Source organism: Aspergillus lentulus, assembly GCF_001445615.1.
Source record: "Aspergillus lentulus DNA, contig: Alt09, strain: IFM 54703, whole genome shotgun sequence".
NCBI lineage: Eukaryota > Fungi > Ascomycota > Eurotiomycetes > Eurotiales > Aspergillaceae > Aspergillus > Aspergillus lentulus.
In genome coordinates this window covers 2,408,679-2,434,927 of record NW_028322117.1, presented here as the reverse complement: position 1 = coordinate 2,434,927, position 26,249 = coordinate 2,408,679, and the positions used below count along the sequence as shown (strand labels likewise).

Genomic DNA, 26,249 nt, shown 5'->3' with positions numbered 1-26,249 from the left:
TTCAGACCTTCTCTTTGATTGGTCCAATTAAATCTAAAGCTACAGAGCATAATTACCTTACCAGGAGAGATAGGATCAGAGGTAGGCAGAGACTACCTAAGGTAGAATGATTCGAAAAACTAAAGACATATTGCGTGATCAGTCGAAAAAAGCTCGATGACGAGTTGCTGTTGCAATTGCAGGAAACGACGGCCTTGTAAGGTCAGAAGGGACAATTTTTCTCGAGTACTGCGTACGGAGTACTATGAAAGCCTCGGAACAAGACCATAGTTCAGTTTCGTACTTCCTGTGAGGGGCGTAAGGGTCAATGATTCTACCTTGGCAAGGTTGGCATACAGGCACTCAGACCAACCCCCCCCAAAGTCCAAAGCTAAGTGCGGAAGGTATGTCGGACTCGGCCCGCTTAAAAGAGAACAACGATTCCGTCCCGTGAGTGCCTGACTGCCTGTAGGTTCCGTACTACCATCCGTTTTGGCCAACTAGGCCGAACTGTGCATCTGCTGCTACTACTAGTACAGTGCGTGCCAGTGCCGCATTCTTTTCTTTCTTTTCATTTTGTCTATTTCTTGTTTTTAAAGTTGGTCTAGCACCCCTCTTCACTCAAGTATCACGAGGCTATTCATGATGGACTGGACGATCTAACCTTGCAGTGTCAATAGTCGATGTGTTTGCACAATCATCCAAAGGTGGAACAGGTCGTCTCTTGGCATTGGGTGTGGAATAATGATCCAAAGAGGCAAAAGAGAAGGGAGAAGAGAAGTCGGAGTAGTAGGGTAAGTCTGGTCGAAGACGTCACAGTCCGCCCACTATCTGGGCCATAACTACATTTCTACTGGTAGTACCGTAGTTCTTCCGATCAACGTAATAGTGTAGATGAGGGGCATTAATCGAACGATATCATTAACACCATATTTATGGCTAAATAAATATCTAGATATGTTGATGCCTGACGCATCGTACAGTTCCTCTGTGTTCAAAGTTGTTAGCAAATCTTCCGGCTTCCAGAAGGTAGACCAAGACTAAAGTAGCCGAACCGGGTATCCGGATTTGACAAAAATTTCTCCATAAATCACAGCGCTGGACGAGCTGCCAGCCTGCCACCGTTCCTAGACCCTTGGCCGCCCGGGATATCTCCCAAGCTTATTTGGATCTTCTCTGTCCGGAAGCAATCTAGATTCTACAACAGGGGATAAATGCCGATGTACGGAATAAAGCGCATGTCCAATAAGGGGATGCTATACTGAGTACGTAAATTTACAGACCAAGTAGCAAGGAATTATTAATTGAATTGGGGGTCTAGATCATATCATAGTACTAGATATTCGGACGAGAAGAAAATTGACTATTGTCATGTGGCACATGTGCTTGATCGACAATTTATCCAGAGGATGATAGCGGAGTACGCGAACAGGAGGGTCCCTGCTGTTCTCTGTGCAGGCTTTATGGTCCTTATTGGAGTAAGGTAGACTGGTAGTAAAAGGATGAGTTCCAGAACTCCGAGTCTGGATCTGCATGTGCCTGCACGCTGCAGTCCAAGACTGGTCGCATTCATCGAACTCCAAAGATTCAATGGGTTTTCGGCTTAAAGATGTACCTACCTTACCTCTCCGACTATGAATGAATTGAGTTTGTAAATGAGCTTATTTGATGAACCTAGAATTTTTGGCTTGACCGCTTGAGCAGTTGGTCGATGATATATGACTTTTGCGGTAGGCAGGATAGTAAGTGATGATCCTAGGAAAGAAGTCTATGGAATTTACTACAGGACCGATGGGTCTGGATCGGTGTCATGTGCAAGTCCGAAACTATTCTTAGCGGCTTTGATGGGGTATCTCGCTGGTTCAGAAATGCGTCCAGAAGGTCTAGAGTTCCATATCGGATTTCGGGTACCTTGCCGATTCTGACCTGGAGCCTCTGAAGGTCTATAACCACACCCAGGAAAATAGCATTCAGAGGTAGGAAATAAACTAGAGACTAAGGCCAAAGAGGTCAGATGGAAATAAACAGATAAACGCGGGCAAGATAGGACAGCGACAAAGTAAGGGGGATAGCAGCAACCAGTAGGTACAGGTCCTGACTCGATCCCTAAGAAAGGGGAACTAACTATCAACGCTGACGAAGTCAAATGGTCGTCTGATCAGAAAAAAAAACTAGCTTATAAACAGATTCAAGTTAACAAGAGGCAAAGAATAGGATTTGTCCCCCACGCACCCACTTCTCCGCCATGGATGAATGGAGGGACTTTCTCCTGCCTTTTATCCTGAAGCCAGGCCAGTCCCTATCTACAGAGAAATTCTGTATGGTACCTGATCTAGTCCTCTTCCTGTAAGCCTGAAGGTAAAGCACGGGCTTGTAGAAAATCAATTTAATTTCTTCCTTCTCCTCCCAAGAAAAGATCCACCCTCCTGGATAAAGAGTCTCCCACGTCCTGATGTGTGTTGATGGAACAATTGATTGATCTCTTCCTTCTTTCTTATCATCCTCCTCTTCTGTCTCTTCCTTCTACGTTCTAATAACTACCTACTAATCACCACCTCTCTAATCTGAACTCCTCCACCCCACATCTCCGCCGAATAAACCACACTCAATTACCCAACCGGTGACCTCATCGTTTTCTTGCCCCGGTCCTGTCTCTCACCAGTCAAACCGGATCCTCCAACTGGCTCTCCATAATATCTTATTATTCCGACATCATAATCATCATCATCATCATAATTCAGAGCACCTACCGACGGGTAAAGAGGTACACAACAGGAAAGGCATCCTCTTAAACATCCTCTTCTGCCTTATTCAGCGCTCCACCCGAATATCCTCCGATCTTCAACCACCGTCACCCCTCTTCCTCCTCCCCGCCCCGAGAGTCACCTATACGTCACCAAACCCAGTCTTGACTCTTCTCTTATTCAAAAAGTTGACCAAGAAGAGCGTCTTTCGCCCCCGCGTACCACGCACCGCCACCTATCCTCATTTGTAGATTGAGATCGACCCTTTTTGCGTCTCCCGGCTACTCTCTCTCTCCCTCTCTTCCTATCTTCCATCCTCTTCGCTGTCTTATAGATTGGAGTTAGACCAGATTAGGGACTGTAAATTTTCCCACCAGTCCCGTTCCTACTATCACCACTACTACTACCTTACTATTGCACCAATCCCCAATCTCCTCAATCTTGCTTGCCATTACCTTTCCACTGGCCATTTTAGGAAAGGAAGAAGACGACAGATTTATATTCCGTCTTTTCTCACACACTATATATAACATCAACCCACTGCAACCGACACAATGAGGAACCCTTTCGATCTGACCGAGCTTGATAATGCCGTCGAAGAGCAACAAGCGCATGTTGATATTTCCGCCTATCAATCGCATGACGGCAACCGCTCGCTACTGCAAAATGAAAGTCGCCGAGGCGACAACCTGAAAGACCGCTTCATTGGTGCCATCGACCAGGGCACTACGAGTTCACGATTTATCATCTTCGATTGCACAGGTGTTCCTGTGGCCAAGTATCAGACTGAATTTCGCCAGATCCATGAGCATTCAGGGTAAGTTCAATTCTGTTCTTGTGGCTAGGTATATTGCTAGCCAGCCGCGCCAGTGCGGCTACTTCGTGGATTGTAATTAACCATTCTCTTGTCACCCTCCTTTAGATGGCACGAACATGATCCCCTCGAACTGGTGGATTCCGTTTACACATGCATTGAAGAAGCGATGAAGACTTTCCTGGCTTTAGGCCACAGCAAATCAGATATTGAAGCCATTGGGATTACCAGTCAACGAGAAACAACACTTTGCTGGGATTGGGAAACTGGCGAACCGTTACACAACGCGATCGCATGGCCTGATACCAGAACCAAGAATCTGGTTCGAGAGCTCAAAGGGCAAGAGGGGGCGGATGAGCTACCGGCTATCTGCGGTCTACCTCTCTCCACATACCCGTCTTCTGTCTCACTAGTATGGCTTCTTCGCCATAGCCCCAAAGTTAAGCAGGCTTATGACGAAGGACGCCTTGCTTTTGGAACTGTTGACTCGTGGCTTCTGTACAACCTCAACGGCGGGCCCGAAGCTGGTCGTCATGTTACCGACGTTACCAACGCATCCAGAACGATGTTCATGAATCTCGAAACCCTGCAATATGATGATAAACTGCTCAAGTTCTTTGGTATCGACAGGAAGAAGATCAGACTCCCCAAGATTCTTCCCTCCTCAGACCCTGATGGCTATGGATACGTCCGGTTTGGGCCTCTCGACGGAGTACCGATCACGAGTTGCTTGGGCGATCAGTCCGCAGCTTTGGTCGGTCACTGCGCCTTTACACCGGGCACAGCGAAGAACACATACGGTACCGGTTGCTTCCTGCTCTACAACGTCGGTGAGAAACCCGTCATTTCGAAACACGGCTTGCTTGCCACCGTTGGCTTCCAATTGGGTAAAGATCGAAAGCCGGTGTATGCCCTTGAAGGAAGTGTTGCCGTCGCCGGAAGTGGTATCTCCTTCCTCATGAACAACCTCGGATTCTTCCGTGATTCGCGCAAAGTCAGTGATCTTGCCGCTACTGTTCCCGACAGCGGAGGTTGCGTTTTTGTCACTGCCTTTAGTGGTCTGTTTGCTCCCTACTGGATTGATGATGCCAAGGGCACCATCTGTAAGTCTTCTGAACGCATTTTACCCTTGAACGGAGTCGGAATGCTGACCTTTCACGAAGTTGGTATCACACAACACACACAGCGCGGACATATTGCTCGCGCGACCATGGAAGCAGCCTGCTTCCAGACAAAGGCAATTCTCGATGCCATGGCAAGGGACAGTGGACACAAATTGTCGGAGTTGGCCGTGGACGGCGGTATGAGTAATTCCGATATTTGCATGCAGGTACGTCTCTGAAAGAAAGAAAGCTTTCCGCATCACGATGCCAGCGAAACTGACAATCCTTTACTCGTATAGACTCAAGCCGACATCATCCAAATCCCTGTCGAGCGTCCCGCCATGCACGAAACCACCGCGCTGGGCGCCGCGATCGCTGCCGGGTTTGCCATCGACGTCTGGAAAGAATTCAGCGAGCTCAAGAACATGAACCGCGCCAATCGCACCACCTTCACACCCCGCATCTCACCAGCGCAGAGCGCACGGATGTACAAGCAGTGGTCCAAGGCCGTCGAGATGTCTCGGGGCTGGCTGGACACGAGCGAGATCGAGTCCGAGGGCCAAGAGTAGCGACATCTCTTCTTACATATATATATATCTTGTGATGATTGTGTGCAATGTGCTTGCGATTGAGCGTTTCCGTTTTCATCTTCTTGGGGTAATGGCATTTTGGCATCTTTCTCTTGGTCTCGGTGGTCAGTAGGTCCATTTCTAGGGTGGAGGTCTAGGTCTCTTCTTGGATACCCGCTATCATCAGTATATACTCCTACACTACATCTATATAAACCGTATTTCTACGGATAACTCTGAATACATATCAATCAAAACGGAATTTCCGCGGCATCGTTTCTTGTGTCTTCTAGTGTAACCTTATACGGAAGCTGCTTGAATAATACAAATTCAAGATGCCCTTCTGATAAGCACTTGTGCAAAATCCCAACTTTACAACTTCATTGATATTGGATGAATACGTTATAAGTATGTATATGCAATACAGTACATTGATCGCTCATTCTTGAACCGATATGCCCCACCTCATATGCAACAATTGCTGTTTTGAGACTTCATATCGAAAGACGAGAAGCACCAAGAAGTCAGAAATGCGACCGAGGAACAAAGAAAGAAAACATATCGAAAATAGGAATCGAAATACGGAGAACAAGGAGTCCGTCAAAAACGCGCCGCCTGGATTTCGGCAGAGAGGAGGTGGGTGATGGAAGGGATATGGAAAATACAAAAGTCATGAGGGAGAAACCAATTATTTGGCTGCGGCCGACGGTTCTTCGGCCTGGGTGGATGGATGATTCAATTTTGCGGTCTGCAGAGCCTCGGGCAGCTTGAGCGGAGCCGATGGTACGGACTCCATCTTGTCCAGTTTCTCGCCTCTCAGGACCTTCTCCATCTCCTCCTTCGTCAGCGTCTCGTACTCGATCAGTGCCTTGGTCAGAAGTTCCAGTTCGTGTCTCCGTTCGGTCAGAATCTTGGTGGCACGCATCCGCGCTTCCTCGACCAGTCGTCGCACTTCGGATTCAATTTCTTGTTTGGTTTCAGATGATAGACTATCATAGTTGGTCGACAGATCGACATTGCCAAGTTTCTTGGAGTAACCGAATCTGGTAATCAGTGTGAACGCGGTTTCAGTGGCTTGTTGAATATCCTGCAGAACATTAGTGATCGTGGACAGACCTTCGAAGTTTGAAAATAGAACTTACCGCCGAAATACCACTTGTGACCTTGTCAGGACCGAAAACCAGCTCCTCCGCTGCTTTTCCGCCCATAGAGACGTCGATATCGGACAGATACTCGGTGTAATTCCGGGAAACCATGTCCATCTCAGGCAGGAAGTGCGTCACTCCCAACGCCATTCCGCGGGGAACAATGGTAATTTTGTACAATGGCGTAGACGAAGGAGAGAAATAAGCAACGAGAGCATGGCCAGCCTCATGGTAGGCAGTCAAAAGCTTGTCCTTATCCTGAATGATCCTGCTGCGAGCCTCTGCGCCCATCATAATCTTGTCCTTGGCCCAGTCAAGGTCCTTGGGTCCAACCTTGGGCTTCTTGTTTCTGCTAGCGTAAATGGCGGCCTGGTTGACCAGATTCTCCAGATCGGCACCAGAGAAGCCAGGAGTACCACGCGCAAGCACTGCAACGTCGACATCTGTGCTGATCTGGATGTTCTTCAGGTGATGCTTCAATATGTCCATCCGACCCCGAACATCCGGAAGATCGACGACCACCTTGCGATCGAATCTGCCAGGTCGTGTCAAAGCCTTGTCAAGCAGCTGGGGAAAATTGGTTGCGGCGATGATGATGACTCCACTGGTCTGCGAGAATCCGTCGAGCTCCGTCAGCAGCTGGTTCAAAGTCTGCTTCACATAAGCTGCATCTCTCTCATTCCGCTTGGCACCAATGGCGTCCAACTCGTCAATAAAAATGATGGCGGGCGACTTGCTCCGGGCTTGTGCAAAGAGCTCACGAACGCGCTTGGCGCCGACACCCACATACACCTCATCGAATTCGGAACCAGACATGTAGAAGAAGGGAACACCAGCTTCTCCGGCGACAGCACGGGCAAGCAAAGTCTTCCCCGTACCAGGAGGTCCCACAAGAAGCACACCCTTTGGCAATTTGCCACCGAGGGAAGAGAATCGCTCCGGATTCAACAAGAATTCGACAAGTTCCTGGAGCTCTTCCTTGGCCTCGTCGCAACCGTGTACATCGGAGAACCGAACCGTTTGCTGTTGGGGTTGAGCCTCATTGCTCTGCGGACCCTTGATATTCTTTAAGACGCCGGTTGTTTCGACAAGAATTGTGATCACGACAAGAGAGATGTAAGTGAAGAAGCCGAAAACGAGCAGGAATTTGACCCATCGAAAGACAGCGCTGCCCAGCGACTCTTCGACAACCACATGCAGAGGATTATCCTTAGCCCCAGTACCGGATTGCTTCGTCGCCAGTCCGATCTGACTACCATGATTCCGAGCGGCGACGGCTTGGCCGACGGCCTGCAGCTGGTCGGGGGTGAGATGCTGGTTCTGACCTTGGATGGGTGCCGCCGCTGCGGAATCGGCGCCACCGACACGCTGCAACGCTTTCAGATAAATAGCTTCAGACAGTGCATTACCCGCAAATTGACCGCTGCGGTATCGTTCGACAATAATAGCGGGCATGTTCGCACGGAGCAGAGTCTGGTAGAAAGCATTTTGTGCGTGGGGACTGCTTGGGTTGTTGTTCGCGGTCTTTTCCTGGTGCGCTAACAGACCGTGAGATGGGCCTCCAAACATAAATCGCTGCTGTTGTAGCTTCGAAAGGCCGTTGGCTTTCGAAGCCTGGCGAGTCCGGTTCAGGTTGGCGGATAGCGTCGAATACGATCGAGCGGAATGAGACACAATAGGACGGCGGGATACAGTCGCGGAACTCCAGAGCGAATCTTCAAAGGCAAAAGTAAGTATCCCGATATGCATGGAAGTCGATAAAATGAGCCTACCTCTTAGAGAAGTCCGCGACAACCCAAGTTGGACAGGTCGCTGCATGACATTCGAGTTCAAAGCCTCAAGGGGGACTGTGTCCAGGCACTCAGGTAGCGGAATCCGGCCAGTTACCTTGCTTATTGTCAATTTATCACTGAGGAAAGACTTATGAGCGCAATAGAAGCATACACTTGGTTCGTTTCCCTCAAGCGTCCGCTGGTGCAGTCGTCGGGTCGTAGGAGATGCGGATGTGGCCGTACGTTGGATGCTAGTCCAAGGCGCATTTAATAGCTTTGACATCGATGGCCACAGATCGGAAGTGACGGCCGCAAGATTCTGCGAAGAGGGGAAAGTCAGAATAGATGGCATAAGAGGCGTAAGAACTGTAAGGACCCTTACAGGTCTTGAGACCGGGACTTGGAAAGCCATAGTTGTCTCGAGTCAAGAGCGGCACTAGGCCGCAGCAATTAATGTCGACCACGCAAAGAGTGGCAGGTATGAAGACAGTATAGATAAATAGCTTATTCTTTGATCGGGATGACTGCCATCGCCAGCGAGATTCAAACGATGGCGAATGCGAGCAAAGATGAGGAATGAGGAGTAGTTCGTTCTCCGGCAGACATTCGGCCAAGGATGCGGCGGCGAAATTCGTATGGATATTGCCACTGCGGCCTGAACAGACGACCGTAGTCGGATTAGTCACGTGATTATGTGCCTCAGGCAGAACAATATGTGCTTTTCCTTAATTGCAGCTTCCATCACGATTCTCATTTCCACAGGCATCAATGGCAGTAAACTGGGTAATATGGTAGGTAGGTTGTTCTCTGACCCACATCATTATTATTGACGCTCTTGTCCGAGTTGTTTAAGAGGTTGATTTAGTCGGCAAACAAACCATACGTAGAGCCTTGTACAACCTTAGTAGGTCGATCTGCGATCCGTGGTTCAGATCTGTCAGACTTCGACATACTGTTATTATTGCCTTTCCTCCTGTGCCAGTGATGGATCATCGCTCCTGGACATATCATACTATTTCATCCTAGGAAACTAGGCTCGAAGCCATAGCAGCGGTTCCCTACAAGCCATTTCACGGATATATATATATATATATATATATTGTGTGAGCCATGGTCGTTGACTACCTGTTTGTAGCGCTTCTCTCACATGAGCCCTACCAGCAATGTCGACAAAGCTCATTTTCCTCATGGGTGCTCCCACGCCGCAGAGCCTCTGCTGGGACGAGGATGGGTTGCTCAACAACCCTATATTTCCATTCTCTGGTCCAAATGTTTATGACCAAGTGAATCAGCCTGTTTCAGAATCCCATGCTGTTAAATGGAGATTGTTACAGGATCTGAAAGTTCAAGAGCAAGAACGAGAAAACGCTTGCTCCGAACCAGGCAGGCATGCTATATTTTTGAGAACCCAAGATCTCACGCCCCTAAATGGCGTATCATCAATTTCACCAGATGACTCGGCAATCTCTCAGTTCTACGACCATTCCTTTGCTGTACACGAGACGTCCGAGATCTCTTTACCTGGAGCGCATCTGGGAGACTCTATGCAGGAGAGTGGCTTATCGACGGATAGTACAGGAACATCCGTTGCGTCGTCCAGTGACAGAGAAGCGCCAGAAGTGGGCTCTCTAGCAATTCAAGGGTGTCTCAGTGACCTGAAAGATGTCCCCAGCGCTACATATCTACAATCGATTGTGCCTCAGACAATGACAGTAAACCTGATTGTGGCTATCATCGCAATTCATCCTCCACGCCGCATAGTTACTCGGCAGTGGAAAAGGGAGCTGGACCTCGTGGAAGTGGTGGTGGGTGACGAGACGCGAACAGGATTCGGAGTTACCTTCTGGCTGCCTCTGGGAGACGAAACAAATGCTACTGGCCGGCGCGACATCGAGGCTCAGAAGCTTCGAACGTCATTGTCTAGTCTCCGACCTCGAGACATTGTTCTTCTGCGCATGGTAGGATTGAGCTCATTCCGAGAACGGGTATATGGGCAGAGTGTGGGCAGAGGGGTAACAACAGTCGACTTGTTGCACCGCCAGCGGATTGATGCAACGGACGCAGGAGGTATCTACAGTACAAGGCGCCTGCAAACCTTCAGAGATGATGAAACCAAGCATGGCGATCTGCCATTACTGGTGAAGGTGTGCAAAGTGCGGGAGTGGATCCGTCTGTTTGTGGACCGTGCACCGGATCTAGTAGGCGGTGGGCCACGTACATCAAGGAAACATGGCCGCCAGCTGTTGCCTCCAGACACGCAGGAGTAATTGTCAATTATTGATGAAACTGAAGGACTGCAAGAGCTAATGTTGCGATAATGCAAGGACGAGGAGGACAGACTCTTCAGAATAAGGCTGACAACAGGTGGTCAAACACAGTGCTCGATAACGATATATATCCCTTGGCTATCGCTAACAGGGGTTATACAAACATTTAACAGTGGGAATTGACTGATACGAAACATGGCAGATGATCGATTGAGCGTGATATCGAGTTAGGAAAAGATCCCCAAGGAACCTGAAAAGAGTTTGAAATGAAGGAAGGATTCGCATGTAACCCAAGCGCATCAATGTAGATTGTTGTTCAGGGGTGTCATATTCCCCAGGTGTCTTGCCCGATGCGGCTACCCCCAATCATCGCAGTTCCTCATCCACACTCTAGATCCAGACATACGCAAATGCGATAGAAACTGGAAACCTCATAAAGATCCAGTTCAGCGTCAGACTGTAGTCACTCATTATTTTTGATTATTACCATTGTTATGCAACCATATGGAACAGTCATTCGAGTCCTGGATATGCAGGAAATAATCCTATTAATATAACCAAATAATATCAAGGGGCATCGGGGGTTGCTCCACCTAGCACCTGATCCAGTGGTTCTGGGCCTTTCCTAAGATTATGTACCCCCTTTAAACTTGATATCTACACAGCGCGGATAGAGTACGGATAGAGTACATGATTTGTTACATGCTGCCCGTGGCGTTCTGGCTGAAAACGTGCAACTGTCCGCCATGTTCGTACCGGCTGTTCAAGGTAAGTGGCATCGACTGATTCAGGTGGAATCGCCAATTAGCGTGTCAAAGTACGGAGCAGGTGTACCTTACTGTTCCATAACCCATTTTTAGTGTGGTCCCATAGGTACCTAGACTGGCCATCCATTGGAACCTGTCGTCGTACGCAGTTCTGCTTTAGTGGTAGTGCCCCTGCTCATAATTGGGAAAATCATGTTATGTTATCCTCATTTGTTATTTAGGTTATTAAGGAAGGAACAACGCCAGGTGTTCGTTCCTGGGACTTCGAGCTTTTGCTTCTCGACCCTTTTCTATAATAGTATTATTTTCTTTCTCTATCTACAGATCTTCTGTTTTTCTTTTGATCCATCTTGCAACCTCAAGAACCCGCCTTGATTCGGTTCCTTAATTGTCGTCGACTTTGCTTCTTGACATTCGTTGTCTGCGGGGCCTCCTTTTTCCCTTTTCCTCTTTTCCCTCCACAGCCCCTCGTCCTCTCCTGACACTCGTCGCAAAGCCAAAACATATACCTCTACCAGCTTCTAATAACTCTTTTTTGCCCTATCTTCCTTGCGTTATCTAATCAATTATCATCATCATGAAGGGTACGGGTTTCTCCATTTGCAACCAAGTGTCAATGCGTTCATTCAGATTAACCTCTCGATTGTAGCTCTCATTCTTGTCGGAGGGTTCGGTACCCGTCTGCGCCCTTTGGTGAGTGTCTCTCCCCCGCAGTTGAAGCTCGTGTCTGTCTGATACTTGGATTTGATGCTAACATAATTGTGGTTCGATGCTAGACCCTCACCCTTCCCAAACCCTTGGTGGAATTTGGAAACCGCCCAATGATCCTGCACCAGGTCGAGAGCTTGGCTGCTGCTGGTGTCACAGATATTGTTCTGGCCGTCAACTACCGCCCGGATGTCATGGTCGCGGCGCTCAAGAAGGTACACCTATCTCTTCTCTCCCGTTAGCTTGGGGTATGTTCCTGTGGCTAATCTGTGATTTTCGCCTGCAGTATGAGGAACAATACAACGTCAGAATCGAGTTCTCCGTCGAGTCCGAACCCCTCGGTACCGCTGGTCCCCTGAAGCTGGCGGAGAAGATTCTGGGCAAGGACGACTCTCCCTTCTTCGTCCTCAACTCCGATATCATCTGCGACTATCCCTTCCAGCAGCTGGCGGAGTTCCACAAGAAACATGGCGACGAGGGCACCATTGTTGTTACCAAGGTCGACGAGCCCTCGAAGTACGGTGTCGTTGTTCACAAGCCCAACCACCCCTCTCGCATTGATCGTTTCGTCGAGAAGCCAGTCGAGTTCGTTGGTAACCGCATTAACGCCGGTATCTACATCCTCAACCCCAGTGTTCTCAAACGCATTGAGCTGCGTCCCACCTCCATCGAACAGGAGACATTCCCCGCCATCTGCGGTGACGGTCAACTCCACTCCTTTGATCTCGAGGGTTTCTGGATGGACGTCGGTCAGCCCAAAGATTTCCTGACTGGCACCTGCCTCTACCTCACCTCGCTCGCGAAGCGTAACTCCAAGCTGCTAGCTCCCAACAGCGAGCCCTACGTCTATGGCGGTAATGTCATGGTTGATCCCTCGGCCAAGATTGGCAAGAACTGTCGCATTGGCCCCAATGTAGTCATTGGTCCCAACGTTGTGGTCGGCGATGGCGTGCGTCTGCAACGCTGTGTGCTCCTGGAGAACAGCAAGGTCAAGGACCACGCCTGGATCAAGTCGACTATTGTCGGCTGGAACAGCTCTGTTGGCAAGTGGGCTCGCTTGGAGAATGTCACGGTCTTGGGTGACGATGTCACCATTGCAGACGAGGTGTACGTCAATGGCGGCTCTATTCTGCCCCACAAGAGCATCAAGCAGAACATCGATGGTATGTCCCCTCACTCGCGTTCTACGAACGTTACGAATTGCGAGATCTAACGCATTGCACAGTTCCCGCCATTATCATGTGATCTCCTCCTTCTAATGCCGACATGTCCTAATTTGCCTCGATCTTTATTGATTCTACCTACCTCGCGATCACCCAGATGCATATAACCGGAGTCGTTGTGGTTATCATTTTCTTCGATTCTATTCCAGCGTGACTGAAGCTTGGTCCATCGGTCGGCTGAGTCTGGTGCAAGTCTTTTGGATACAATACTTTACGCCTCTTCTCCACTCAGTTTTTTCCTCGCACCAGGCACAGAACAGTTCAGCAACTTTTACGTCTTCTTTTGCTTCCTCCCTACCCCGTAGCTCGGCACTCCCATAGCCTTGACGGTGAAGGCGTGTCTCTGCGTCGGCCTCTTCTTTTTGTCTCTGTTAGAGCCTTTTAGTCATCTTTCCCCCTCGCCTGACTTTCATCCTCGTCGGTTCCTGCCAACCTGTCTTGCTTGGAAAACAGCCGCATTCGATGACATATCCTTCCTAGTTCGTCCAGCTCGAAGCTGTCTCCTGTTGTGTTTCTCTTCTTGTGGATTATTTGCTTTCCGTTCTCTTGCGTGCTCCGCTTGTGCTTCCTCGGGGGTGGTGGGCAAAAAGGAATAATACTACACCTGATTTAATGATAAACATGGACATGGGGTTTCTTGAAATGTAAATAGTGAAGGCAGATATGAAGGTGATAATCGTTCCGAAGCATGTCCAGGTCTGCATTATTATCGACACAGAGTAAGGCCCTCGTCGAACGACTGGCAAATCCAGAATAACCACGTTGAGTGACGGGGATGTACAATTACACATTAAGCAAGCTATAGACCCGGAAAAGTACAGGAGGGCCCCTATGGAATAGGGTTAGAACGCTGGTCAGGCCTTTGATCCAGCCTGGGCCTCAGCCTCGTCAAGAAGCTCGTCCCACTGAATCCGCAATTCCTCCATGCGCTGCCAGCATTTCCTACCCAGATCTTCATACTGCAGTTTCTCTTCCGCAGTGAGATCCACCGCGCCCCTCTTCCGGCGACGACACCGGTCACCGTCGAGGACGGCCGGCCCAATCACGCCACCGTACCCCCACCCATCAACTTCGGTGCACGCCGGCCGGTCCTGGCCGAGACGGTTACATGAGGAGCCCCATTTCACTCGCCCACCGCCCTTGCGCCGGTACGGCGCTTCGGCGTCCTCGAGGACGGCCTGAGCGGAGAGGGCGAGCCAGACGGGGGCACAGGCGCCGGCGTAGGTGGAGATCGTGTGCCAGGGGGATCCGAGGAGGCGGGCGAGCCAGAATGCCGCGAGCATTGAGTAGAAGAGGGGCCAGGAGAGGGGGAGGATACCGGTGCCGCAGATGCCGGGGTGGGTGAGGAACATGTTTGGGTGCGGGGGTTCTTGTTCTGTTTCTTTTTGGGGTTCTGGTTGCTCGTCGACCGAGTAGAAGCTCTTAACCCAGGGTGCTGTGCTGGGGAGATCCGCGGTAAGAGCCAGGATGTCGGTCAAAGCCTTTGAGGACTCGTAGGGGGCCAGAGTGCGGAGGCCCTGTATGTCGTCGACGTCGAGGTACTTCACGGTCGCCTCGAGACTGGAGACCCAGATGACGCGGCCGGGCCCGTGCAGCTGGTCAGAGTGTCGCAGCAGCGGCATGACATTGTGTGCTAGCATGTAGTGGCCGAAGACGTTCGCGCAGAAGACCGCGCCGAGACGCGGTTCCTTGTCGTCGCCCAGTGCGGTCTGGCGATCCGCCACCATTCCCGCGGGCGCGATCTTGAACGATGGCCAGGAGACTTCGTGCACGAGGTCTGTCACGACGCCCCAGATTGCCTTGGGCCAGTTTATGCCCGTCCATCCGCCCAGGCCGGCGTTCAGCACGATCGCATCGAGTTTGGGGAGGGTGTGGTTCAGTCGGCGGGAGAGGGCCCGGACGGAGACGAGGTTCGACAGGTCGACATTCTCGGGCACAAAAGTGACACGCGCTGATGCTGCGGCGGAAGCAGAGACAGAGGCAGAGGTGCGCCGAAGGTGATCCTGTAGGCGAAGGAGAGTGTCATTTCCCTTCTTGGTGCTCCGCGTGGTGAAAATAACGGTCAGAGACTGGCGGGGATGTCGGTGAGATTTCAAGAATTCATCCACCAGTCGACAGCAGATTGAGAAACCAAGGCCACTGTAATAAGAGAATTGCAACCAAGGGGAGGAACAACACGTTAGGAAACGATGAATTATGGGTGTGCGACTGCAAATTTACCCCCTGGGGAGGGGATGCGGAGAAATGTACAATACCTGTTGGCACCGGTTACCAAGACAAAAGCCTTGTCTTGCAGGTCAGTTTGGGAATCCCTGTCAGACATGTAGTCAGATCCTCGAGGCGCGAGTATCTCTGCGATCGCGACTTGTCAATTGAGTAGTAGTAGTTGTTGTTGTAGGTGTAGCCGATGTGATTGTCAACACTGCCCCCTTCCAAGATAAAGCGATAACTGGAAAATTGTTTATCGCTGGTCTGCCCGATCTACGAGATCATGTGATCGCGATCATTCAAACTGTTTGCGTCTTCACCTTCACTTTCACTTGCTGTTTCATACTCATCACTCAAAAAGTCGTACCTTCATACCCCAGCTCGCAAGTACCATTCATTACGCTCCTATACGAGCATAGCTAATGACTCTACGCGGAGATGCATGTCTAAAAGCCCATAGTGCATCGCAAGTATGAGCTCGACAAAAGCACGAACCTAGCACACCTCTGCGCTGGCACCTGGCTATGCCTAATTTCGAGGGACGAACCGTGGTAGATGTAAGTCAGGTGGACAACCGGAGAGGCTTTCGATCCCGTTGTGACATCCTATCCCCAGTGTGTCACGAGCAACGCGAAGCAGGTAGTGCAGCCATGGCGTTCTATGCCAACCACCATTGATTGCCCCAATTGGTTGAAAGACGGGCCTGTCGCTTGAGCAAACCTCAACTCGATCCGTCGAGGTAAGCATAAGTGAGCAGCGTGACAGTGTCTGGACTCAGTCGAGGGACGCTTGATCTCCAGAGAACCCCGGGAGACTCGTATTTGGCAGCCAGCCTCAATATAAGCAAGAACCAACCAGAGCTTGCTACGCATCCTTAACACAACGCTGTGCTCACGACATAATAACATCAATTAACCCTAATATGTGCGGATAACACCTCAATCCATGGACTCATCGAGGGGTTGAAATGCTGCGTCGTCTCAACTGATGCGCAGGGATGACAATCCCTGCTCTGCGCCCGGTGAGTGCAGTTGATATGCGACATTTCGCAAGTCAATCAGGACTCCCCGTCATTTTCCCGGATTTTTCGACATAAGGCATGAGATCATGTCTCATAAAACGAAGCGGTTTTTCGGCCATTGCCTCATACGCAAGAGTTGCATTGAAGCAAGAACAATATAGTGTACCAAGCAGCCATCAAATGGAAGCGGATCGGACGGCTCTTCCGAGGTCCCTATCAGGAAAATGTTTGTGAAGCCATGTTAGTTCAATCCGACCGTTCTGGTCCTGGAGCGTGGGGGCATTGATAGTTTCCCCTGCCTGTCAAGTGGCAAAGCCGGCGATGGCGGTGCGATGGACGATATTATAGTTAAGGTGACATCGCCTAGAACCCACATGCATAAATTTAGAAATTTCCATCAATCGGTCAGCCGAATGTGGTAGTGTCTTAGTTCAACGGGTAAATTGGATGATCTCCGGAGGGCAAGGGAACGAAAAGTCTGTCGAGATTCCAGGGCAATGCGGCCGGTTTACCAGGGTAGGGAAATGGTGCGACTTCGACCAGGGAAGACCGGTATAGGGTATGATTTCATGTTCTGCATTTCTCTCGCGTTATGATGTTCAAGCAATCGATAGCGAAGAGATCATCCGGTTTGGAGCCAAATCGAGAAATATCTTCTCGCAAGCCGTGACGGTACAACTACAATCAATGTCAAACATTAGGATAAATGTGAACCCTCAAATCAACTGTTATGCTTACTTCAGATGGATTCAGGACGGCGATATCCAAGATTCTAGCCGAATAGCCCAGGGCAACCAAGGATTGTCATCAAACCCCTGTTTTCGTTCAGTGTTGAGAACAAAATAAGCCTCGGAAGTAAGTCCCGTTGCGGTTCAATAAAGCGATTGAGTCGAGTAAGGCTTGGATGAGGCTAGACACTGCGATGTTAATGAAGAGAACCGGCGCGGAGACGACGGAGAAGGTACTGGGAAGCAGTAGTAGTGCGAGAGACGGAAACGCCTAACCTGTGGCGTAGTCTTCTCGACCACAATCGAATCGAGCCGGATGATAGCCATTTACATTCCGTTCGATATCCTTCATCTGTCATATAGAACCCTCGTGTTCGAGAACTTAAAAGTGCAAGCCCATGAGAAAGCTACTTTAGAGAAGATCAGGTGGCCCTGGGATCCGACAGATTGGAAGCGAAGCGTATTTGTAAAACACAGCACGGCCGTATTCTACCAGGATTCCTCGTCAGCATCAGGACATTTGCTATGGAAGCTCGAAGTAACCCGCTCTTCTTCCAGAAAATGAACTCTTAGTAATGAGACACAGCTAATCCTGATGGCGAAGTACTTCGGTCCCCAACCATACGATGTACACGACCTGTCCTCATCTTTTTGAGTTTTCGTTTCTCGAGATCCGGCCACCAACAGGACGAGTATGATGATGTCTATTGGAGAAGACACGCCTATACGGCAAAGGAGTGGACAGCAGACACATTAACAACATGTGGCGCTGCCGATGTGACCATCATGGCTGAAACATATATTCAGCCTCAATCTGCGTCTTGAACAGGCGAACTCCTAAGGGCCGTTCCACTATTCCAGACTGGTTCGATGTCAAAGTTGGAGAATTATCACCGCGGTTTTGATCGTGTTTTCAAAGGACCTTGGAAGAATAGATACTACCTACAGTAGTTGGACCAACCATACCTGCAAGGGGGCCAACACTCCTTCGAATCGGCGGATTCGCTAACTGGATAGATTGTATGCTCGCTTATCCAGACGCCTCACCGACACTTGTCGAAAGGCCCCGAACATAGATCATCAAAGCAGCGCCTGAAGTAGTAGGTTGTTTGTATTATGAATACAGAAAGCCCGGTGCAACTGTAACCCTGTACCTGTTCGGGCGACGAAGGTTGGAAGAACTTCAAGTCTCTTTCGTTTCGGCTCAGCTTCCAATGAACATCTTCATTGGCTGCTGTGAGCTTGTGACAGAGAGCTAGAGATGTTGCCCATCAGGAAAGGCCGAGCCGAGCCGGTGGTCTTTGTGTGATGGTGGCCTAGATAAATATAACATAATCCACTCGACACGGTGCATAAGTCTAAAGATCCCTGCAAGTCGGAGAATTTCATACGCTGGCCAAGGATGTCGGGTAGTGCGATGCACGGCTGGCGTAGCAATGCATGTTTCGCATCCTTGAGACGAAGAGGGGGAAAGTGCTTCTTCGGCATCGTACTACTAGCGGGTAATCCATGCATCCCAGCATCAGATGGCCTGGGAAACGCAGAGAAGCTGCTGTGTCCCAGGAATTTATGTGGCCACACAGGACCCTCGGTATCGAGCCACATCCTTCTTGAAGGGAAGGGAAGGGAAGGGGAAGAGCAAGTCGCCAAGTACAGTACTTGCTCTGTACCAAAGGCCTGGTTTCTGTCAATTGGCTGTTGACGCAAGGGGTCCGCAAGCCATTAAATGTCTCAATGCACGCTTGTGAAACAGGAGCAGTAATATCTAGTTTCGCCCAGAACCGAAACCATTTTAGTGCATTTCCACGGGAGGAAGTTGGTGGTTGAGTAAATCATTGATTCTCGGTTGCCGGATCGATCTTTCCAGGACAGGCCGACGGGAAGGAAGGACTTTGCTGAATGTGGCTGCAGCGGCGAGTCCTCTTGTGCAGTAAGTTGATAGCGTGTGTCGAGTCAAGCTAGACTGCTAGAGATTGCAAAATGCGGGGTATCGTTATACTTTCCTGATTATTGATTGCTTCAACCTTTAGCTCGCTTTCATATGAAGATGGCCGACTGCTCGATAAGATGAGTGGCATAAGCGAACGAGCACGAATCGCAAGCGAGAATCTTGATCATGACAAAGAAGCAGCAAAATAAGATGGAATGAAGCGACACGAAGGCGGGAGGGACTTTATCCCTTTCATAGCGGGAAACACAAATCCTTCTGTAGAAACATATCCCATTAGAATGACTTTGTTAGTTGGTCATAAAATGCAAACCAGCAGATGATAAGAGGAAGCGAAGGCAAAGCTCGTACTAGTATTCGATCATAAAGTACGGTCGTTCTGAGGGCCAACCATTGCAATCCATTGGCCCTGACGGAACCATCGACCAGGTGCATAGAAACCTAGGTACCTATCTTGCAACTGAAAAATTCTGCTCTCCATTGCTGTTTCCGCATGATGGTCCAGTCTAGAGAGGTAATTGTAGAACGATATCTCTCTTTAGATCAGCCATGACGTCTTCCTCGGCATTTATTTAGCGAGCAGTGACTCTTAACGATGTCCTTAGGTAGTTATCGAGCCCCCTGATTTTGAAACTATATGCATTGGACCCAATCAGATGCAGTCATGCTTCGAGTGACTTTAGCTCTCTCAGCCCCTTGAAATCTGTATGTAGAGATCAGCGCGATACGTAATTTCTGCAGCGCGAGCACGATGCATCTATCTCGATGCTGCCATCTCATTGACGGGATTCCGCGCCAGAGTTCGCAAAAGGATTTTAAGCGCAGCGATTTGTAATTACAGTAAGCTCACAGCACTATATTGCGCCACTTAGGAGTATTATGGGGTCTTAATAGTACCTGGGATAGCTGGTGTTGGGTTTGGGTGGGGGAGGGACGAGACTGTCAAGTCAATCGGATTACCAGATGCAGTCGAACGGCGCAACTTGTCTTTTGAGGATAAGAAAAAAGGGCACACATACAACTATCTACCCAACCCTAGACGTCAGTAAGCTTTCGTCACCAAGGATAAGGCATACTTGCATTTGTCGTTGGATTGTTCCCTGTTGGAGCCGCACACATGGTATTGAGAAGCTTGAGGTACGCATACCCTAAACTGATATTGGGACTTCAAACGATTACCTCTGACTAGTCAGCGCTGCTTGGAAATGACTTCCATTAGTTCATGTTTTGAAACAAGGGTGGAGCGTTGAGAAAAAGAAAACATACTCATCACAAAAGCATGATCAGGGAGGGATCTACAGAGCAATCAACAAATGACATTCGTAAACCCCGTACTACTCTGTAGCTAGTAGTAAGGGATCACTTCTCAATTCCCGAATATCCAGACACCGAGCAAATTGATCGCAACTTCACAAATCACAAGAGTCAATTCAAGAGAGATCTTCGCGTTCCAGAAGATCATGGTTCACATTTCATGAGTACGCAGTATGCAGTACGCGTGGAATAAAGTAGTGGAATTTTATTTTGACTGGCGGTGGTGATCTGTCACTTTTCATCCTTCATCCTTCATGGTTGCCTCATCATCCTTTTGTACACCGGTACAGAGGACCTCGTATGATTGAATTTAGATAAAGTTGGGATCAACATTGGAGAACTGCTGGTAAAGCACAGGAAGGGAGAACTTTCCACTGATGGAGCTGAGATGTATCATCCCCTCAGGCATGAGTGAGGTTTTCCAACATATGATGCCTGTATCCAGTCTCCCGACCAGTCCAACTCTAACAAGCTTCTTTCTTTTTCTTTCTATTTTACTTTCAAATAGATGGGCAGCATGCCCTCAACGGCCCCAACAGTTGGCCCCTACACCAACTGGATCCTCTGATCAAAAGTCGAAAACATACAATTTTGCGAGATCATATGGTGTCGGCACAGTAACCTTGGGCCATGTAAGAGTCGGCCATTCGGTAATGCGAAGACCTTTTTCCATCTGACCGACATCAACGAAGACATCGGTAAACTCCATACGATACCTGATACACCAATCCTCGATATCTCGATAAACCACGTGTTGAATGTTATGCAGTATGAAACCTGCTCCTTTACAGAATCAGGACGGTCAGATTTAAGCTCCCATTTCACTATCGAAGCCACGCAATAGAGAACGCGGTTGATTCGCGGGTACAATGGCGATACTGATACCCAGAAATACCTTAGTCGAGTAAGCAGGCAGATAAGTTATTCCTATTACTCGCAAATTCCCGGAAATGATGCCGATCTCTTCTTCATAGTCATGTCAGAAAGGCCATCCTTTATCCCTTGCGGGCACTGCCAATGTCTGCTCTTTCTCGTTCTCGACCTTTCTTTGCGACTGCTTCAACATAGTAGTTGCGATTACAGTCGCCTCGGGCTGGCTTTTGTATTGCATACTGCGTGCCTGCTGACGAGTAGCAACAATAATCACCTAGGTAGCTCTCCTGTAAGGACGCACTGGATGGAGCTTGACACAAGCTGACAAGCTAGCTTCCTTTATCCGCTAGAGGGAGATTGACTCCAAGCATTCCTAAGGTGGTGCATAAGTATGGATTATGGAAAGACTTTCAAGGTACTAAGTGCTTAGGGGGGTTGACTGGGTGGTACAGACAGCAAGAATGGATACCTGATGTACTCGTCCCTAGATAGACCCTGCTACTTCCATACATATTTACGTGCCTTCCGAAGTGGTCGAACAAGCTAATTAGTCCCCTCTTCTGTTTAATTGAACCTTATTACAACATCTTATGATCATTAAGGCCATACATGACTCAGTCTAGTCACCGTGGGGTATGGAAATAGTAGCCTCATCAACAGAGCCAGAAGTTTACCAAGCATCCGTCCTATCAGTAATTACATAGGTAAGATTCGTATTATCGTCGAAACGTCCTGTCCATGGATGGATTGGAAATCTTACCGTGCATACAATACAAGTGAATCGGACAATCAAGTAGGTTGTATTGCGCCACGCAGCAAGACTAGGCCTTAATTGCACTAGCTCAAGTCTCTTCCAAGGCCAGCTGCCATTTGACGCGAATTTATTGCTCCTAACAAGCCACCATTCTCCATTGACTAATACTGTACTCTGTCACCTAGTCTGTAAAGGGTCTAGGCCGGTATTGGGAACCCGGGTGGATACCTCCGATCCCCGCCAAATAACATTGACCGGAACACTGTTCAGTATCTAGTCTAGTTTAACACCCTAAGGAGAAGTAGCACTTAAGAGCCCTTAATGTTCACGGCGCTAGTACTCTGTAGAGACTAGAGTGGTAAACGTATCTGGGCCTAGGTCGGGCCCCACGAAGCAGTTTGAATAAGTTACTGGAATGATAAAGTTACTAATATAGTGTCCCGTACTTAACCTCCCACCGCAGTCTTTAGTCCCTCTGAAACTATGGGTGTCACTATCATGTGTTTCCTGATATGGTATTTGGGTGCATTTATCATGAGGTACAAGGATACAGCGAAGTACCTCAAAGTGAGTTACATAGGATGTAGCCTGTAGGCAATCAACCTCTGTAAGACCATCTTCATTGAGTATCTAAAAGGATGTCGACACCTGGGATTCGTGTATCATTGTTCTGTTCCTTTTTTTTTTGCTTCCTTTCTACGACCTGTACAACGACAATACAAGGTCAATATTCAGGACCCTGACTACGGAGTATGGACGGACTGGACTACCCCAGCCTTGTCATTCTCCTCGGGCCTACTTTGTAGAGTATGGTAATGTTCCTGTAAAAACGTTCAAGCTAAGTAACTGCTCCTCGTAGGCTGTTTCCGCCATCGTCTTCCTCTGTGTTCTGGTACCATTGTTCCATATTACCTTAATATCCAAGTCATACTATCGCAGTACCTACAAGGGTATCTATCGACTACGCCGTGGTCCGTACCTTAGTATGGCTGACTCGAGACTTGCTGAAGCCCTTCTTACTAGCGGCCACCAGCCTTCCGGGGGAAATTGCCAAGTCTAATTGTCCACTTAGGTAGCCTTGGTTAATGGTAGTTCGTTATTGGTCTGAGGTACCTATGGGTTCTAAAGGCAACTTGTACACTAATAATAATAATATTATTTTGATGTGCATTATTACCTATTGATAAAAATACATGCTGTACGTCCTGCTCACTAGGAAATAAAACCGATCGGAAATGAAAAAAATAAAAATAAAAATAAAATGAAATAAAATAAAATAAAATAAAATAGAAACGATAATTAAGAATTCGGACACTGAAAATCGTCCTCACTTCCTCTTGATTTTCACTCCCTCTTATTCTCACCCATTTTCCTTATTACCTCCCCCTTTCCATCCGATATCTGGATATTCTCTTATCCTTTTTGAGTATTCCAGTGCGGTTATATCGATTGTTTTGGAGTGCCTGTTTATCTTCAGGTCTGCCTGGCTTGACAGCTGTCCCTCAGTGATATTGAAGCATAGAAGGCACACCCGCCCGTATCACCAGTGCGTTACAACTCCACCCGACCAGACACCTTAATGTCTTCTATTTGTTATTGTTCGACTATATAATATCAACTATTACCACCGCCAGCACTACCTACCGCTATCACAGCACTTTTCTCATATTATGCTTCAACCTAGAATCGAAAGCATCGTCCCATCCAATCTCGCCATCAGCCCATCATCTTCTGCTTGTATCGTCAGAGCGCATCGGGCAATCGTTTCTTGGAACTTCTCTTGATTCAGTCTTGACTGCTTAACTTTCAAGTCATCAAACCCGAGGAGTATCTGCAGCCTTTGGTTGATACTGCTTCTTCTAGCATTATTCTTCATTCTTTGTGCCCCTTGTCCTTCTTTGATCTGTTATTGCGTCTCCCAGGCAGATCTCTTTTCAACTGCCTCATTCTCTGCTTCACTACTTGGGATACTCTCTCCATGCTTGTCCCCACCTCAGGATCCGTGACATTTATCTCCCTCGCATAAGCCCCCCCTAACACATCGTCCTCGATCTGCCAGTGCTGCTTATCTCCCCACTTCCGAGTTTGCCCTTGACAATTTCAACTTGGAACCATCGCTCCGCCTATCTCTATCATATCTGGTCCTCAGCATTTAATTTGCATATCTACCAAAGTCATATCGCTCCGTCGCAACAACCATGGCCCCAGGTGTTGGACGTGACTTCAATTGTTCCTGGGAGCACTGTGGAAAGGTGGGCTTCGCTCTATTTCTTATTAGTTGTTTTGCCGCCCTAGTTCGTTCCCGTTTTGTTGGAGACCTTGATGCCAGCAGCTATTACGAAGCCATTCGCGCTAACCAACGGTTTTGATATTGTTTTCAGTCGTTCAACCGTAAATCCGATCTCTGCAGACACTACCGGATACATACCAATGAGCGACCTTATCATTGTACCGTCAAGGACTGCAACAAGAGTTTCATTCAGCGCAGCGCGTTGACTGTACACTCAAGGACACACACTGGCGAGAAGCCTCATGTCTGTGATCATGAAGGCTGCCACAAGGCCTTCTCCGATGTGAGTAGACTGATACTGGGCATTGCTTTCAAAACTATTGCTAATTGCCGAATACGCAGTCATCAAGTTTAGCCCGCCATCGGCGGATTCACACTGGCAAGCGACCTTACATCTGCCAGGAACCAACATGCGAAAGAAGGTAAGAAGTTTGTTCGTGCACCGACCACTGCAAAGACTCTCTAACATTCTGGACCAGCTTCTGCCGTAAGACCACTTTAACCAAGCATCAACACCGTTCCCACCCGCCAGGAACAATGACCAGACCGCCGTCTGAGGATGCGATGTCGGAGCAATCCTACCAGGCCCCAGTCGCCGCTCCAATCCCAAACGACCAGTATCTTCTTGCTCAGCAACAGTATTACCATCAGCCGTCGACGCCAAGTCAGGACTTTTATCCACAACAAAGTCTGCCTGTGACTCATATCCCAGTACACGATACGCCGCCAATGATGACCCAGAGTGTCCCTGTCACGTCACCGCTTGATGTACAGCACGCGCAACAGCAGTACATGCAGCAGCTTATGCAGCAGCGGTACGATACAACCAACCAGAGCTATATACCACCCGGGTTCCAGCAGCAGCAGCCGCAGCAAACATTTGTTGCGCAGCCTATGGCTGAAGGGCACCCTCTCATGATTTCATATAATCAGAATTTTCACTATAAACAACCGACACGAATCCTGAATCAACCTGAAGGAACAGATTGGGGTTTCCTCGGAGTAGGTTGATGTGGTCTCGAACTTGACCCTGGAATTGCAAATGGACTCTCACCATCACGTTTTTGATATATTGCAACACATATACCCCAGGCATCTGCTCTTCCCAATGCCTTTGCGCCTATATTGATCAGCAATCTCAACCTTTTTCCTGTGCACGTCCTGTGATGCCGACCACGACGCTATCATGGATTCTTCTTCGATGCGAGCTGTTTTTCAAGATATCGAGTAATTGTCTTCCACGTGCGCTCGGACTTCCCTTGCTGTACACTTGATTTTAGCCCTGGCGATTCTGTCTTGCGTTTGATTACCCGATTTAAAAGGCTGGAGAGGCGTTCTGTCCTTATTGATACCATACTTGCCATGATGCCGCAAATTAAGTTTTGCGCTAACCCTGTCCCTTCTCTACTGTGGCTCTCCAAATTCAAGTCCACCGTCCAATCCTATTACTACTAATACATACTACCCTACTCCTAGGTACCTAGTACAGTTACTGGGTTCAAGATGACTTCTCGAGCCAATCCAGTAAATGAATCGAAGCCAGCAAATAAGACATTAGAAAGTTGAGCGCATGAAAGCGCTACTTGGTAGGCGCGACGTCGAACTCCAGAGCGTCACCTCTCTCTTTACCTTTTTACCTTTTTACCTTTCTGGTACCTTGTCCTGAGCCACAAGTTGTTTCCTTCTCTTCCAGGGGCTTATTACATTATTACTAAGTGAATCGCCAGAGACTCCGAGTCATGTGGGGCCTCTTCGGAAAAGGTCGCAAGTCGCGAGGGTTTATTTCCAGTTTCCACCTGCCATAGACGGGCAATGTCAGCCAAGGATCGACGTATCGGGAACGGTTTGTGGCTCTCACTTAGTGTCATGTAAGTAGACAGACTAATTGTTCCCTTTTTTTTCTCTGGTTAGAGAGGGATTTGTTTCAGAATGCACAATGACGACTCATGTCAATGTTTTTATCGTTACCCTTGTGGCTCGCCATTACAAAAGGCCAAGTCTTTTCCTGCTTGATACTTTATC

At 48.7% G+C, this 26,249-nt stretch overlaps 6 protein-coding genes across 6 annotated transcripts; 4 read left to right on the top strand and 2 right to left on the bottom strand.

Annotated features, from left to right (window-relative positions):
• Positions 1-3,277: 3,277 nt before the first annotated feature.
• On the top strand, positions 3,278-5,209 carry ALT_5608 (glycerol kinase; the record flags this gene model as incomplete). Its single annotated transcript, XM_033554625.2, has 4 exons — positions 3,278-3,540; positions 3,646-4,640; positions 4,701-4,867; positions 4,940-5,209. The coding sequence occupies 4 exons, from the start codon at positions 3,278-3,280 to the stop codon at positions 5,207-5,209; spliced, it is 1,695 nt and encodes a 564-aa protein (XP_033410516.1).
• A 688-nt stretch (positions 5,210-5,897) lies between these two features.
• ALT_5607 (i-AAA protease YME1) lies at positions 5,898-8,478 on the bottom strand (the record flags this gene model as incomplete). The annotated part of the gene is made up of 4 exons (XM_033554626.2): positions 5,898-6,296; positions 6,352-8,069; positions 8,127-8,241; positions 8,299-8,478. 4 exons carry the CDS (start codon positions 8,476-8,478, stop codon positions 5,898-5,900), a joined length of 2,412 nt encoding a protein of 803 aa, XP_033410517.2.
• An 811-nt stretch (positions 8,479-9,289) lies between these two features.
• On the top strand, positions 9,290-10,393 carry ALT_5606 (uncharacterized protein; the record flags this gene model as incomplete). Its single annotated transcript, XM_033554627.1, has 1 exon — positions 9,290-10,393. The coding sequence occupies one exon, from the start codon at positions 9,290-9,292 to the stop codon at positions 10,391-10,393; it is 1,104 nt and encodes a 367-aa protein (XP_033410518.1).
• Positions 10,394-11,737: 1,344 nt separating this feature from the next.
• ALT_5605 (mannose-1-phosphate guanyltransferase) lies at positions 11,738-13,113 on the top strand (the record flags this gene model as incomplete). Its single annotated transcript, XM_033554628.1, has 5 exons — positions 11,738-11,744; positions 11,810-11,853; positions 11,937-12,083; positions 12,155-13,031; positions 13,094-13,113. 5 exons carry the CDS (start codon positions 11,738-11,740, stop codon positions 13,111-13,113), a joined length of 1,095 nt encoding a protein of 364 aa, XP_033410519.1.
• Positions 13,114-13,945: 832 nt separating this feature from the next.
• On the bottom strand, positions 13,946-15,414 carry ALT_5604 (3-keto-steroid reductase; the record flags this gene model as incomplete). The annotated part of the gene is made up of 2 exons (XM_033554629.2): positions 13,946-15,230; positions 15,347-15,414. 2 exons carry the CDS (start codon positions 15,412-15,414, stop codon positions 13,946-13,948), a joined length of 1,353 nt encoding a protein of 450 aa, XP_033410520.2.
• An 8,721-nt stretch (positions 15,415-24,135) lies between these two features.
• On the top strand, positions 24,136-25,238 carry ALT_5603 (putative C2H2 finger domain protein; the record flags this gene model as incomplete). The annotated part of the gene is made up of 4 exons (XM_033554630.2): positions 24,136-24,189; positions 24,319-24,510; positions 24,570-24,649; positions 24,707-25,238. 4 exons carry the CDS (start codon positions 24,136-24,138, stop codon positions 25,236-25,238), a joined length of 858 nt encoding a protein of 285 aa, XP_033410521.1.
• Positions 25,239-26,249: the final 1,011 nt, after the last annotated feature.